The sequence below is a fragment of the Cervus elaphus genome, chromosome 8, assembly GCF_910594005.1.
Source record: "Cervus elaphus chromosome 8, mCerEla1.1, whole genome shotgun sequence".
NCBI lineage: Eukaryota > Metazoa > Chordata > Mammalia > Artiodactyla > Cervidae > Cervus > Cervus elaphus.
In genome coordinates, this window is record NC_057822.1 from 4,411,647 (window position 1) to 4,426,923 (window position 15,277).

At 38.2% G+C, this 15,277-nt stretch overlaps 1 protein-coding gene across 32 annotated transcripts in view; it reads right to left on the bottom strand.

Moving 5' to 3' along the window:
• Positions 1-15,277, bottom strand: part of EIF4G3 (eukaryotic translation initiation factor 4 gamma 3) — a 342,348-nt gene that overhangs the window by 80,104 nt on the left and 246,967 nt on the right. For all 32 annotated transcript variants that reach the window (XM_043909093.1, XM_043909094.1, XM_043909092.1 and 29 more), the window contains one exon: positions 454-542. In XM_043909093.1, coding sequence (XP_043765028.1) covers positions 454-542 — 89 coding nt within the window. The remainder of the gene's footprint in view (positions 1-453; positions 543-15,277) is intronic.

Sequence of the window (15,277 nt, forward strand, 5' to 3'; positions counted from 1 at the left end):
AATCCACGCCTTAGTTCAAACCCTATGTGAAAAGTCTTGTTACTGGGACGCAGGTAAAGGACAACAGATTCAAAATCAGTTTCCTTAAAATACACTTGATGATTTCCACCAGCACAGCTAACAGGCATTTGAAAACAAAACAAAACACTTTTTAAAACAAAACGAGATTAGTCTTTACATGGGGTAATAAAAGGGAAAAATTAACAATACTTATTTTTGCTATTTGAGAAGAGGTATTTTAAAAAAGAAATAAGAATTCAGCGAAATTGAACAAACTACTAACAACCTTTAAAAAATTCTTTAAATGGATTTTAAAAAAAAAACCAGACTTTGAGCTTGATAGATTTGCTTGGAAAGCAGCATCTCAAGAAAAAGTCATAAACACACACTTTTCTGAGAGAACAGCACCACTGCTCTGGAGATGAGCTGACGATGTTTACGGCTGCCCCTTACCTCCGATTCTGCCTCTAACAACTCCTCAGCGGCTCGCGTCCGCTCTTTTGGTTTCTTCCACATCTTTGGTGCAGTCATAGCTGTCTGAGCTGAAACAGAAGAGCAGGCTGCCATTACTTCCCACTGAAAAAATGGAAAATATTAGGTCTAAACGATACCTTTATTCAAATTTAGCAAAAAGAGGGCTTCCTGCAGAGTCAGGAGACACATGGATGATAAGTGAAGAACTGTGTAATTGTGGCCCAAAGCCTGCAGGCAAATGTCTCAGGCACAGACTGCTCACGTCAGCTCACACGGCCTTCCACCAGCAGCCTACGGTCCTCCTATATCACGGTTAGCACACACCAAGCCACATAATTCAGTATGAGGTGAGCATCTATACAAGCAACTGGGCTACCAGCCAATTCTAGACTTGGGCCTGTTTCCATTGTTAATTGACTATGTGAACTTACGCAAGTAACACTTCTCAGGTACTAGCATATTCAACTATAAAGTGTAAGAGTAATATTAGATGATGTCTAAGGTGCCTTTAAGCTACAAAAAATACTAAACTCCAGATTTTGTTTTAAAACAGACAGCAAAAGTATACTTTGATGAAGATTTCATGAGCTAGGCGGCACTTGCACAACACCGAGCTCTCACTTCACGTCAATACTGTGGGCCTATCCTCTCCTGTGGCTGGGCTGAAAATTAAGGAAGAAATAGGTAATGTGTTTTTTCTGGCTGTGCTGCATGCCTTGCAGGATCCCTGACCAGGGATCGAATCCAGGTGTGAGTCCTAACCACCGAACCACCAGGAATTCCCAGGAACATAATTTTTATTGAATTATTCTACTGTATCAGAAGTTCCACATGGAAACCTAAGCTTACAAAGAATTTTTAAAAATTTACTTGGCTTACAAAGTCCACAAAATCAACATTTGGACGTACAATTTAAAGATACCTGGAACATCAGAAAGCAAATACAACATGTTTTAAAGGATCCCGCAGAAGGCAGTCAGTGGTGCAGAATGGTAAAGGATCTGCCTGCAATGCAAGAGACCTGGGTTTGATCCCTGGATTGGGAAGATCCCCTGGAGAAGGGAATGGCACCCATTCCAGTATTCTTGCCTGGAAAATCCCATGGACAGAGGAGCCTACAGTCCATGGGGTCACAGAATTGAACATGACTGAGTGACTTCAGAGGAGATCAGAAGGCGGCACGACTCAAAAGCAAGCAGTGAGGTTCTAAGGCAGATGAGAAGGGAGGGGAAAGAGTCAAAGAAAGGTCACTTTATAAATATACAGATGTTACTGAAAGTGAATGAACACAAAGCCAAAGGAACCATCTAATCTAATTCCTTAGAGAAATAAAAGGTCGCACTGAGACGAAACCAACCAATCTCTCTTGGTGATTCAAATCTTTTTTGGAAGAAGGGTATAATACAAACACACTGGTCTTGGGAACAAGGAAAAAGAGACATTTAATAATCTTCTCAAAACTATTGCACCATCATAAAAATACTCTGTAAATCTCTTTTATTACCCAATCCTTAAACCAACTTGTCTTTATCCTTCCCTTTACAGACCATATGAACAAGAAAACATCATTAGACCAACGGCTATTCCTCCTTCGCAGCCTACCCAAGGTAAACCATTTTCTCAAAGTATGGAACTCAGATTACGGTAACTACAGGTGCATTTACATTCGCTTTTGCCTTAGCCTTATGATGAATATGCATATTCAAGTATTAATGCTTGTATGTGTGATATGTGGTGGTCTCTCTTCATTTTCTATCGGTCTTCTGATTTTATATAACCAGTCTGTTTTATGTGCACCCCTCCAAAATGTTTGTGATTAATTCTGCTTTCATAGAAGAATTCTTTTTAAGAATTAGGGAGTTTGAGGAACCTATACATTAAAATTAAAACTTTATTTCATATATACATGAATTCAGCTTTAATTTTCATCCATGGAAAAGGGAAGATCACTTTCTGAAGGATTTGTTAGGATCAAATATAAACTTGGGTATCGTTTCCTCTAAACCAAAAAAACCAAAGATGTAGATAAACTTTTCCTTCAAAACTGTATCAAATGAACCCAAAACATTAAAATATTTCTTCCATGGGTAACATTAACACATTTAATATGCTTTTTAAAAAAATCAGCTACTTGCACAGCAGGAATTGTTACTCTGTTCAAATGGCTGAAGTTTTGATTTAAAGTAATAATTCACAAAAAGAGGTGAGAGAAAGCACACACCTCCTGAGGAGATACTCAGTCCTTTAAAAAAATGGACACAGATACACACCGTGTGTCTACTGACTGTGATATACACCCCCTCTCCTACCTTTATTGATGGAGGGGTGCAGTAACCTTTGGGTGTGCTGGAGTGTGGAGAAGAAGTAGGGGACCAGGGAGAAAGTGGAGGGGGAGAGACAGACAGAAACACCAGCTGCCAGATTTAAAGGACAATTAATACCAAATTAGAAGGGAAGTAAATTTAGCATACTGTCTCAGATTTGTTCTTTCCTTTCTAGTCCATTTCTGATGCCTATGTCTTAATTAGGCCCTTACTGTTGCACTGGTTTAACTATGAGAAAGGCTCAACTCAATGCCTCCAAGTTGTATTAAATATAATACTGCCTTAATGATGGCCTCTCTAAATCACTGATTTGATTGGTTGTTCTTTTACTTAAAATATTCCTTAAGGCATCATCGATAGAGTCGAGCCAAGTTCCTTACACCAGGTGGTGGTGGTTCAGCCTCCGAGTCATGTCCGACTTTCTGTAACCCCAGGAACTGCAGCACGCCAGGCTCCTCAACCCTTCCTGTTGATCCAGGAGCTTGCTCAAACTCATGTCCACTGAGTCAGTGATGCCATCCAAATCATCTTATCCACTGTCATTGCCATCTCCTATTGCCCTCAATCTTTCCCAGCATCAGGGTCTTTTCGAATGAACTAACTCTCCGCATCAGGTGGCCCAAGTATTTATGCTTCAGCTTCAAGCATCAGCACTTCTAATGAATATTCAGGATTTATTTTCTTTAGAGATAACTGGTTTGATCTCCTTGCTGTCCAAAGGATTCTCAAGAGTCTTCTGCAGCACCGCAATTCGAAAGCATCAGTTCTTCAGTGTTCAGCGTTCTTTATGGTCCAACTCTTATGTCCATACATGACTACTGGAAAAACCATAGCTTTGACTATATGGACCTTTGTCAGTAAAGTGATGTCTCTGCTTTTTAATACGCTGTCCAGGTTTGTCATAGCTTTTCTTGCAAGGAGGAAGCATCTTTTAATTTCATGGCTGCGGTCACCATCTGCAGTGATTTGGAGCCCAAGAAAATAAAGTCTGTCACTGTTTCCACTGTTTTCCCATCTATCTGCCATGAAGTGATGGGACCAGATGCCATGACCTTAGTTTTTTGAACGCTGAGTTTTGAGCCAATTTTTCACTCTCCTCTTTCACCGTCATCAAGAGGCTCTTTAGTTTTTCTTCGCTTTCTGCCATTAAAGTGGTATCATCTGCATATCTGAGGTTGTTGGTGTATCTCCCGGCAATTCTGATTCCACCTTGTGACTCATCCAGTCCGGCACTTCATGTGATGTACACCGAGCAGAAGTTAACTTTCCCGGTCCTGAACCAGTCCCGTGTTCCACGCCCAGTACTAACGGGTGCTTCTTGTCCTGCCCTGCATACAGGTTTCTCAGAAGGCAGGTAAGGTGGTCGGGCAGGAATTCAAATTTGTTGACTGAATAAATAACAGCAGTTCTCTGGTAAAGAGGTATTACTGACATTCCCAAGACAAATTCTTTTCCCCCTGTCTTGTACTAAAGCACCACAGGGCAAGAGACAATCTTGCATGAGATTCACAATTACCTGAATTTAGAGATGCCTAATGGAGCCTCCCCAACTTTCCATAAGAATTCAACTCTCGGAGGAACACTGATTTTCCACTTCTTTAAAACAGAGAATGTTGTTGTTGTTTAGTGTCTTAAGTCATGTCCAACTCTTTTGTGACCCCACAGAGAAATCAGACTTCCATGGGATTTTCCAGGCAAGAATGCTGGAGTGCATTGCTATTTCCTTCTCCAGGGGATGTTCCCAACCCAGGGAATCAAACTTGTGTTTCCTGCATTGGCAGGCAGATTCTTTACCACTGAGCCACCCAGGAAGCCCCCAAACAGAGAATAAGTAAAATTAAAGCATAGCTATGATTTCAAGATTTTTGCAAATTCTTACATTACTGGATGGAAAATGTTTTCCTTCAGAGCTCTTTTTATGAAATGACTAATACAAATTCTGAAAAATATTGGGGATACAGATAAGTTTAATCACTGGGTTTTAATAAATAAATGGAGCTATATCAAACTAAAAGCTTCTGCACAGCAAAGGAAACCATCATCAAAGTGAAAAGGCAACTACCTAAAAGGGAGGAGGTATCTGCAAGTCATGTATCTAATAAGGGGCTAATATTCAAAATACACAAAGAACTCATACAAATCAACAACAAAATCCCAACCAAACTGATTTAGAAAATGGGCAGAGGATCTGAACACACGTTTTCCCAAAGATAATATACAGATGGGCCACAGGCACATGAAATATGTTCTACATCACTTATTATCAGGAAAACGCAATCCAAATCACAAGGAGATAGCAACCACACCTGTCAGAATGGCTGCTACTGAAAAGATAAGAAATAACAAATGTTGGAGAGAATGTGGAGAAAAGGGAACCTTTGTTGGGAGTGTAAATTCTTGCAGCCAGTATAGGAAATAGTACAGAGATTCCCCCAAATTTAAAAACTGAACTACCACACAACCAAGGTATTCCATTTCTGGGTATTTAACTGAAGAATATGGAAACACTAATTTAAAAAATATATGCACCCCTGTATTTAATGCAGCATTACATACAACAGTTAAGATATGGAAACATCCTAAGTCATGATCTTTAGTTGCGGCATGCAGTTTCTTAGTTGTTGCATGTGGGATCCAATTCCCTGACCAGGGATTGAACCCAGGTCCCCTGCACTGGGGGTGCAGTCTTCGCCACTGGACCACCAAGGAAATCCTCAACATCCACTTCTAATCCCTTCTCATTACTGTCTCCATCCCCCTCCAATATTTTTCCCTTTTTCCCCCACAACAGCTTTGAAATCCCAGAAGTCACAATAAATTATTCTGATTATATCATATTCAAGAATTCTGTCTAGAGTTTTTGAGGATGGGGATCTTATCCTCTCCTTTTTTTCTGCCATAGATCCTTGTGAGAACCAAGGTAATTTTGACAATTTATTTAAGGAACAAGGGCAGAACACAGAAAAAAAAAAAAAACCCAAGTGAGAGAAGGATTAAGTTTTTACAAAGGAGATGTAAATAACTGGAAAAGAATTACGGTGATAAACATGCAAGAATGACAGGGTCACTGAGAGATGTCTGTCAAACCAAAGAAACACTAGAATGTAAGTCAGTCAGAGTTTCTTCAGTCTTCTGAGGTGCTGCTATTTGATACGGATGGATGGATTGGTATTTATTCTCCCCAGCATCTGTTAAAAAAAAAAGGCTCTCTGCTCTAGGACTGCTTCACAGAAGCTGAAGTAGTATAAGCAAGACTCCACAGGACCTAGCACTGAAACCAAGAAGAAAGTATATAAAAAGATGAGTCTAGACTTAAATTCGACCAAAATATACACCTACAACACAATTTAAAAATTTTTACTTCCAGTTTTAACATTAAATACCATCACAGTAAGAGTCAAATCACAGGTCTACTGATTTTATTGATGTTAATTAATAACTACTTTTCGGTTTTATGATTCTTTTTTTCCCTATTACTCCCTGTTTCCTATTTTTTATTTTCCCTATTATCTTTATTATTTCCTATGGGTTTACTTTTGCTTTCCTTCTTTTTTTAATGTAAAATTTCAGCTTTACTGATGTATAAACGACATATAAAATTTTAAAATATTTAAAGTGTACACTGTGGTGATTTAATATATGCACACACATACACTGGAAAGGATTCCTCCATCTAGTTAACACATCCATCATCTTATATATTTATCTTTTTTCTTCTTGGTAAGAACACTGAAGTTCTACTCTCTTGGCAAATTTCAGGTATACAGTAGTTATTAACTACAATCACCAAGTTTTACACTAGATCACAGACATTATTCATCTTATAAAATTTGCTCATTTAATAGTTTCGTCAGATGGAGCTTGAGTCAATAATCTGAGACCATTTTCACTTTTAAAATGGTCATTTAGTGGTGTCAACTGCCACCTGAGTACTATCCTGGTAGTGTGGTAGGGAGAATAACACACTGCCGCAGCTATCCACGTCCCAGTCCCTGGATCTTGCGAGTATGTTACCTGACGTGATGAAAGTGCTTTTGCAGATGTGATTAAGTTTAAGGGATCTTGATAGTTCAGTTCAATTTAGTCGCTCAGTCGTGTCTGACTCTTTGGGATCCCAGGGACAGCAGCATGTCAGGCCTCCCTGTCCATCATCAACTCCTGGAGTTTACTCAAACTCATGTCCATTGAGTGGGTGATGCCATCCAACCATTTCACTCTCTTTTGCCTCCTTCTCCTCTTGCCCTCAATCTTTCCCAGCATCAGGGTCTTTTCAAATGAGTCAGTTCTTTGCATCAGGTGGCCAAAGTATTGGAGTTTCAGCTTCAACATCAGTCCTTCCAATGAACACTCAGGACTGATCTCCTTGCAGTCCAAGGGACTCTCAAGAGTCTTCTCCAACACCACAGTTCAAAAGCATCAATTCTTCAGCGCTTAGCTTTCTTCATAGTCCAACTCTCACATCCACACATGACTACTGGAAAAACCATAGCCTTGACTAGATGGACCTTTGCTGGCAAAGTAACACCTCTGCTTTAATATGCTATCTAGGTTTCTTCCAAGGAGCAAGCGTCTTTTTATTTCATGGCAGCAGTCACCATCTGCAGTGATTTTGGAGCCCCCAAAATAAAGTCTGTTGTTTCCACTGTTTCCCCATCTATTTGCCATGAAGCGATGGGACCGGAAGCCATAATCTTAGTTTTCTGAATGTTGAGCTTTAAGCCAACGTTTTCATTCTCCTCTTTCACCAAGAGGCTCTTTAGCTCTTCTCCAAGGAATCTTGACAGGGAGATTACTATCCTGGAGTAACCCAATGGATCCAATGTGATCAAAAGGATTCTTACACGGGGCGGGGGGAGGCAGGAGAACTGAACAGATAAGAAGATGCTATGTTGCTGGCTTTCAAGATAGAGGAAGGGGTCCCAAGGCAAGGAATATATGTATCTCTGAAAGATGGAAAAAGCGAGAGAACAGATTCTCTCACAGAGCTTCCAGAAGAAACACAGACCTCCTGATATCTTGACTTTCAGTGCAACCAAGTTTGGACTCCTGACCTCTCAAATTGTGGTGATCTGTCATAGCATCAACAGGAAAAGGATACAACCATGAATTCTGATTTGCATTGTTGTTAGGTCAGATAATATACCTGCTTTGACTTGAATCCTTTTAAATTTATTAAGACTTGTTTTATGACCCACAATATGGTCTATCTGGGCAAATCGGACATTGGCACTTCTGTATCTGCTGGTCAAGCTGGTTGTGTTGTTCAGGTCTTCTCCAGCCTCACTAAATTTCTGTCTACTGGTTCCATCAATTATGTTTTTCTAATTAAGTCAATTCAATGTCACTACTTTTTGATTATGTATGCTAATTTTAATATTCAGTCATAAATCAGTTTGATTTTTCTCCTCAGTACAAGTCATACATATTCTCACGGTTTCAGTGGTTAATTCTTACAAACATTTGAGGAAGAAACAGTATCAATTCCATGAAACTCTTTCACAATAGTGAAGAAGAGGGACTACTTATTAATTCATTCTCTGAGGTCAGCACCACCATTTACCCAAATATAAAAATACCAGAAAACGATATGCCAGTACCATTTAAGAACTTGATGCAAAAAAAATACATAAATTTTTAGTAAGTCAAATTCAACAATACATGAAAAGAGAAACACCTCATGACTAAGTTTTATCTTAGGAAAGCAAAGCTGGTTTAACATTCAAATGGAAAGTAATTAATTAAGAAAAAAGAAAACTACAACTGTCTCCAGAAATGGAGGAAAAGAACTGATAAAGTCCAATATGTATTTCTGATAGAAATAACAAATTTCTCAGCTAATCAGCAAGAACTTCTTTCATCAGACAATTCAAAACCCTACAGCTAACATCGTAATGGTGAAAGACTTTTAGAAAGCTTCCTGAGATCAAGAAAAGACAAAAATATCTACTTTCACCACTTCCACTCAACACTATACTACAGGTTCTAGCTAGTGTAGTAAATCAAGAAAAAGAAATAAATAGTGTATCCAGTTAGGTATGAAGTAACACTGTCTTTCTTCACATGTGACATATTTATGTAGAAAATTCCAAAAATTCTTTGGATTTTACAAAAATGCTAATAACTTGTGAATTTTAGCAAGCCTGTAGAATATGAGTAAAAAAGTCTCCTGTATTCTCCTATTTAGTTGTGAAAAATAAAAATGGAAATTAAAATACCATTTACAATAGCCATCAAAAGACATGAATCTGACAAAATTATAAAACCTCTGTACATTAAAAATTTCAAAACATTCCTCAGTTAATTAAAGAAGACAGATTTAAATGTCCAAACATATGTTACTGGGTCAGAAGACTCAATATTGTAAGATATCAATTTTATCTATAGATTCAACACAAACCAAATGAAATATCAACAGGTTTTACAGAGAAAAAATTGTAGGAAAAACGTGACTCTAAAATTAACGCAGAAAGGCAAAAGACCTAGAATGGCCAAAAAAAATTGAAAGTTCAAGGACTTAATGCTATCTGATTTCAAGAGTTATTACACGCCTCAGTAATCATGACAGTGTGGTATTGGTATCAAAAAAGCAAACTAGATCAACAGGAGAAAAAAAAAGAGAGAGAGAGAATTCAGAAACAGACCCATATATAACATGTACAACATATGTTTGGAAGTTGTAAAGGAAATAAACCAGAAAAAGAATAGCCTGAAATTCTTGTACATTACTGGTGGGGATATAAAATGGCATAAATACTTGGAAAATATTTTGCAGCCAGTTCATCCGAAAGGAGATCAGTCCTGGGTGTTCATTGGAAGGACTGATGCTGAAGCTGAAACTCCCAATACTTTGGCCACCTCATGCGAAGAGTTGACTCACTGGAAAAGACCCTGATGCTGGGAGGGATTGGGGGCAGGAGGAGAAGGCGACGACAGAGGATGAGATGGCTGGATGGTATCACCGACTTGATAGACATAGGTTTGAGTAAACTCCGGGAGTTGGTGATGGACAGGGAGGCCTGGTGTGCTGCGATTCATGGGGTCGCAAAGAGTCGGACACGACTGAGCGACTGAACTGAACTGAACTGAAAAAAAAAAACAAACAAAACTAACTCCAGGAGTTGGTGAAGGACAGGGAAGCCTGGCATGCTGCAATCCATGGGCCTGCAAAGAGTCAGATACATATGCTTACATACGATTCAGTCATTCCAGTGTAGCTATTTAGTCAAGAGAAATGACAGCATATATCCATGCAAAGTTTTAAACATGATGCTCACAGCAATTTTATTTATAACTGCCCCAAACTGGACATAGTCCAAATGTCCACCAATAGGTGAACAAACTGTGGTACATCCATAATGTGTCAACAGTTTTTAAAAAATGAGTTGCTATCATGGGCTACAATATGGACAAACTTGATGTGTACAAGAAACCAGAGAAAACAGTTTATGGGTTCTGATTTCATTTATATAGAATTCTAAAAAATGCAAACTGATTTATAGTGATAGAAAGCAGATCAGTGCTTGCCTTGGGGACTGGGGTGAGGGTAGTACAGGACAGAAGGATTTACCAACAGGAGAAAACTTTCTGAAACAATAAATATGTTCATTATCTTGATGGTTATAATGGCTTCATGAGTATATACAGATGTCAAAACTAATCAAATATACTTTAAATATTTATACATTAATTTTATATCAAATATCCTTCAATAAAGGTGTTAAAGTAGTCTGGGTGGTTTCTAAAGTAAATAAAACATAAGCATATCTATGTATGTTACGAATCTGAAAAATAACAGTGTTTTTAAAGACTGAAAAAAACAGCATAGATAGTATTCTTCCATTTAAGGGAAAAAAACAGAAATCTATAGACCCAAGTAATGGGATTCCAAGGGTTTTTTTCCTCATCCTAACTTTTGCTGCTTTTTACCTCTTAATTTTCTTCTTTCCAAAAGTATCATTTGAAATAAATATAAAGTAATATCCCTTTCTAGCAACTAGCGAGTTCTAGTTCCCTCAGCTGGATAGAGTGAACAACAATCTCTGGCATACGGTCTGCGATACCCTATGGCTCACACAAATAATCATGATAAAATATATAGGTTTATTTTAAATTTTAAAAAATGGGGTCAAACTACATAAGTTACTTGGCAAAATGCTTTATTTTCCCCTTAACTTATTACGAAAACCTCTCCAGGTTATGACACGGCTCTGTCTCATTCATTTATCAGCAACATGACATCCCACAGCATGTGTGTACCACTGCTCTTGAGAAGCCTCACCTTTTTTGCTCTTTTTCTTGCTACAAAACCCACTTCTAAACTCGTAAAAGTACCTATTGGTACTTTTACTTCCTCCTCGCTCACCTCCCCAAAGCACAAACACATAAGCATGTATTTTAATAGATACTGAAACATTTCATTCCAAAAAGGTAAAAGTAATTCACATTTCTACCACACATACATGAGTGTTGGATTTCTTCCATTCTCATAGGTATTGATATTATATCTGCCAAACTAACAGCTAAATATGATATTTCAACACTCACTAGTAAGGGTGAGCATTCTTCCTAGTTTAATTGACTATTTCATCCTTTACTCAATATTCCATTAGATTGTTGGTTTGTTTTAACCTGTATATACTCTATAAACAGATTAACATTTAACATACTGTTGCCTTTTAATTTTCTTTTGCCCAAAATTCAAAATTTTATTGCAATTTTATGATGAATTTTCTGTAATGAATATGTATTATGTTTATAAACAGTATCAACAAAAATGCCATGAAAAAAACATGCCTATTTTAATAAATTCAAAATAAAGGCCACGAAAAGTCTTTTTTGACAATGTCTCAAATATTTATAGATGGCCACTTTAAAACCCAAAGGCTTTTAAATGGTTTCATGTGACTTTTAAATAGCCTCACAATCTTTATGACCATATCTTTCTCTAGTTTAATATGTTTCTGAGAATATTAAAGCTAGAAAGTTAGCTTTTACCTTACAGTCAAAAGCAGTAACCCACTTAATATACCTTTGCTATTCTATACAATCAAATACTTGGAACAAATTGAGAATGCATTATTTAGAATCTTAGCTCTTTGAAGATAAGAACTGCATCTTACTGGTCTCCTTTGTATATACAGCATCTAATACAGTATGCTGGTGGTGGTTTAGTCACTAAGTCATGTCCAACTCTTGTGACCCCATGGACTGTAACCTGCCAGGCTCCTCTGTCCATGGGAATTCTCCAGGCAAGAATACTGGAGTGGGTTGCTATTTCCTTCTCCAGGGCTAATACATTACATGCCCACCTAAAATCTATTAATCAACAAATGCCCTGCAATCAAAATTAAATTGAAAGTTAATGACTCTCTACAACAATAAACACCATTTTGGTCTTTTTGTATTAAGTAGGTACTACTGTAATATCTCCATGTCAGAGATCAGGTAACTGAAATAGGACAAAGTTAACTAAATGGACCCATCCTGGAGAGAATAAAGGCTGGAGCTACAATTTATTTTCTTGGGCTGCAAACTGACTGCAGATGGTGACTGCAACCATGAAATTAAAAGACGCCTGCTTCTTGGAAGAAAAGCTATGACAAACCTAGATAGCACATTAAAAAGCAGATACATCACTTTGCCTACAAAGGTCTGTATAGTCAAGAAAATGGTTTTTCCAGTAGTCATGTATGGATGTGAGAGCTGGACAGTAAAAAAGGCTGAGCACTGAAGAATTGATGCTTTCGAACTGCGGTGCTGGAAAAGACTCTTTTGAGTGTCTTGGACAGAGTGCCTTTGAGTGCCTTGATCATCAAGCCAGTCAATCCTAAAAGAAGTCAATCCTGAATATTCACTGGAAGGACTGATGCTAAAGCTTGAAGCTCCAACACTTTGACCACCTGATGCGAAGAACTGACTCACTGGAAAAGACCCATCTGATGCTGGGAAAGACTGAAAGCAGGAGGAGAAAGGGACGACAGAGCATGAGATGGTTGGACAGTATCACCAACTCGACAGACATGAGTTTGAGCGAGCTCCAGGAGTTGGTGATGGACAGGGAAGCCTGGCGTGCTGCAGTCCATGGGGTCGCAGAGTCGGACACAACTAAGCAACTGAACAACAACAGCAACTAAGACATGGATGTAACTTCAAAGTCTTTTGTCTTCCCAAGACAATACTTTGCCTCTCAACTCTACTTTGTTCCTATACTTTCTCGGAATTCCAACTTCACTTTCATTTTGGTTGTCATTTGTTTTTGCAACAGGAGAGGATATGGAGATAAACAAGGGAGGGGATACTGAAGAATGCTGTTTGCCTGTTAGCCCTAAGCGTCATATGTCATCAGGAAAATAAAATAATAAAGTGACTCTAAGGTTTGTCCTGAGCTCAGCAGAGGACAGGACATTACGCAATTTCGCTAGCAATGAGAAAAAAAGATGATTCCAATGAGACCATTACTCCATTTTCTAAGTCTCCGAATTCCATTGTACTGCTCACTCTACAATGTCTCGGGCATTTTTTTTTTTTTTACACTTTAAAAAATGCATCTGTGCCACTTCTACCATGATCAAAACAGACTGCAATTAAATTTAAGGCAAATCTAGTGCTAATAAAGAAGTGTCAATCACTACAATATAGATACATACAACATAAGTAGTCATCTTTCTGTCTACTAAATACTTTTCATCTCTAAATACCTTGAATACATAAACCCAGATTTAAAAAACCCTTCCATCAGTGAGTCCACATGGCCAGTGCTCTGCTAAGTGCAGAGAAGCCAACTGAAGCCTTATTCTGGGAGAAAAAAAAGAAAGTGAAGTTGCTCAGTCATGTCCGATTCTTTGCGATCCCATGGACTATAGCCTACCAGGCTCCTCCATCCATGGGATTTTCCAGGCAAGAGTTCTGGAGTGGGTTGCCATTTCCTTCTCTAATTCTGGGAGAGGCCACTACAAATAATAAAACATACCTTCACAGATGTGATTACTTATCCCTCATCTTCACCTTACGCAACCCTATATTAACACATCTGTCTCTCTTTAAGATCATCAAGTTCCCAGGAGAAAGTCATCTCTGAGCCCCAGAGGTCAGCAAATGGCCTGTCGGATAATACGCACAAACTGACACTGCCTGAACAAATGAAATAAAACTATGAGCCAATCTAATGCTGCATTTCTACCACGTACACTTAGGTATGAATATATCAGTCTCTTGACACATTATCTTTATGCCACACGTCTGTAATTTCTTGGTGTTCTATAACAGTTCCCAATTTGAATATTCTTTCCTGTGTTCCAAAATATGGATCAGGATATACTGCCAAAAAGTATTTTAAGTTACAACTCATCTAAATATAAATTCAAGCTTTAGAGACCCTCTAGAGTCTACTATGGGCATTAAAAACGTCAGCACCTCTTTATTCGAAGCAGGCTTTGCTCAAAAGTTGTTGAGCTGAATAATGTGTGCGGGTGCCCAGTCGCTCAGTCATCGTCTGACTCTGCGACTCCATGGGCCACAGCCCGCCAGGTTCTTCTGTCCATGGAGTTTTCCAGCCAAGAATACTGGAGTGGGTGGCCATTTCCTACTCCAGGGAATCCTTCTGACCCAGGGATCGAACCCATGTCTCTTGCATTGGCAGGAGGTTTCTTTACCACTGCACCACCTGGGAAATCCCTGAGTTGAATAAACTAAGTCTTAAATGTAAATAAGTAGAATTTTTATGTACTCTCCCTTCTGAAAAACTGACCTGATACAAATGGTATAAGGAATGTATACAAAAAAATAAGTTCCTGAGGGTTATTTCCATTGTTCTGATACAATTATCATCTTGATTACTGTAGACTTCATTTATAACATGTGTAAGAAAGCTATGCATTTAGAGGTTCATGCCATGATTTAGTAATGTGATTGTACAACTTATGGAATATCCTTGTAAAGTGCAGTATCACATTTCAAAGGAAATATCAACTTAAATGATCAAAGTACAGAATTAAGTGTTTCAAATATGACTCAATTCTTGTTTGGATTCTGTGTTTAAAGATAATAACTAGCAGTAGCTAATCCCATCCTAGGTAGGTAACTGGTGAATGAAAACTTCTAATGGGGGTACTATGTTCTAAAAATCTTAACAGTTTTTTGATGGTATCAAGTATTTCATTGAATACTAAAAGCTGTCATATAAATAATGACCTCTTTTTCAATTTTTAAATGCTGTTCTAGGTACTAAGTTACAGCCTAGCATGGATTTTGCAATCAGTAGAAACTTGCAGAAAGAGTTATTAACTAATGGGCTGGGGATGACATCTTCTATGCTTTTGTGGTCCCTTATTAGCTGTTTAAGGTGAGTATATTTAACTCTGACCCCTGCCATCATTTGCCTCTTTTGTCGACTGTTCATTTATATGAGTATTATATTCATGCCCAATATTAACTGAGTATCCACATTACCAGAATTATTTCACATGATTTTAAATTTTGAG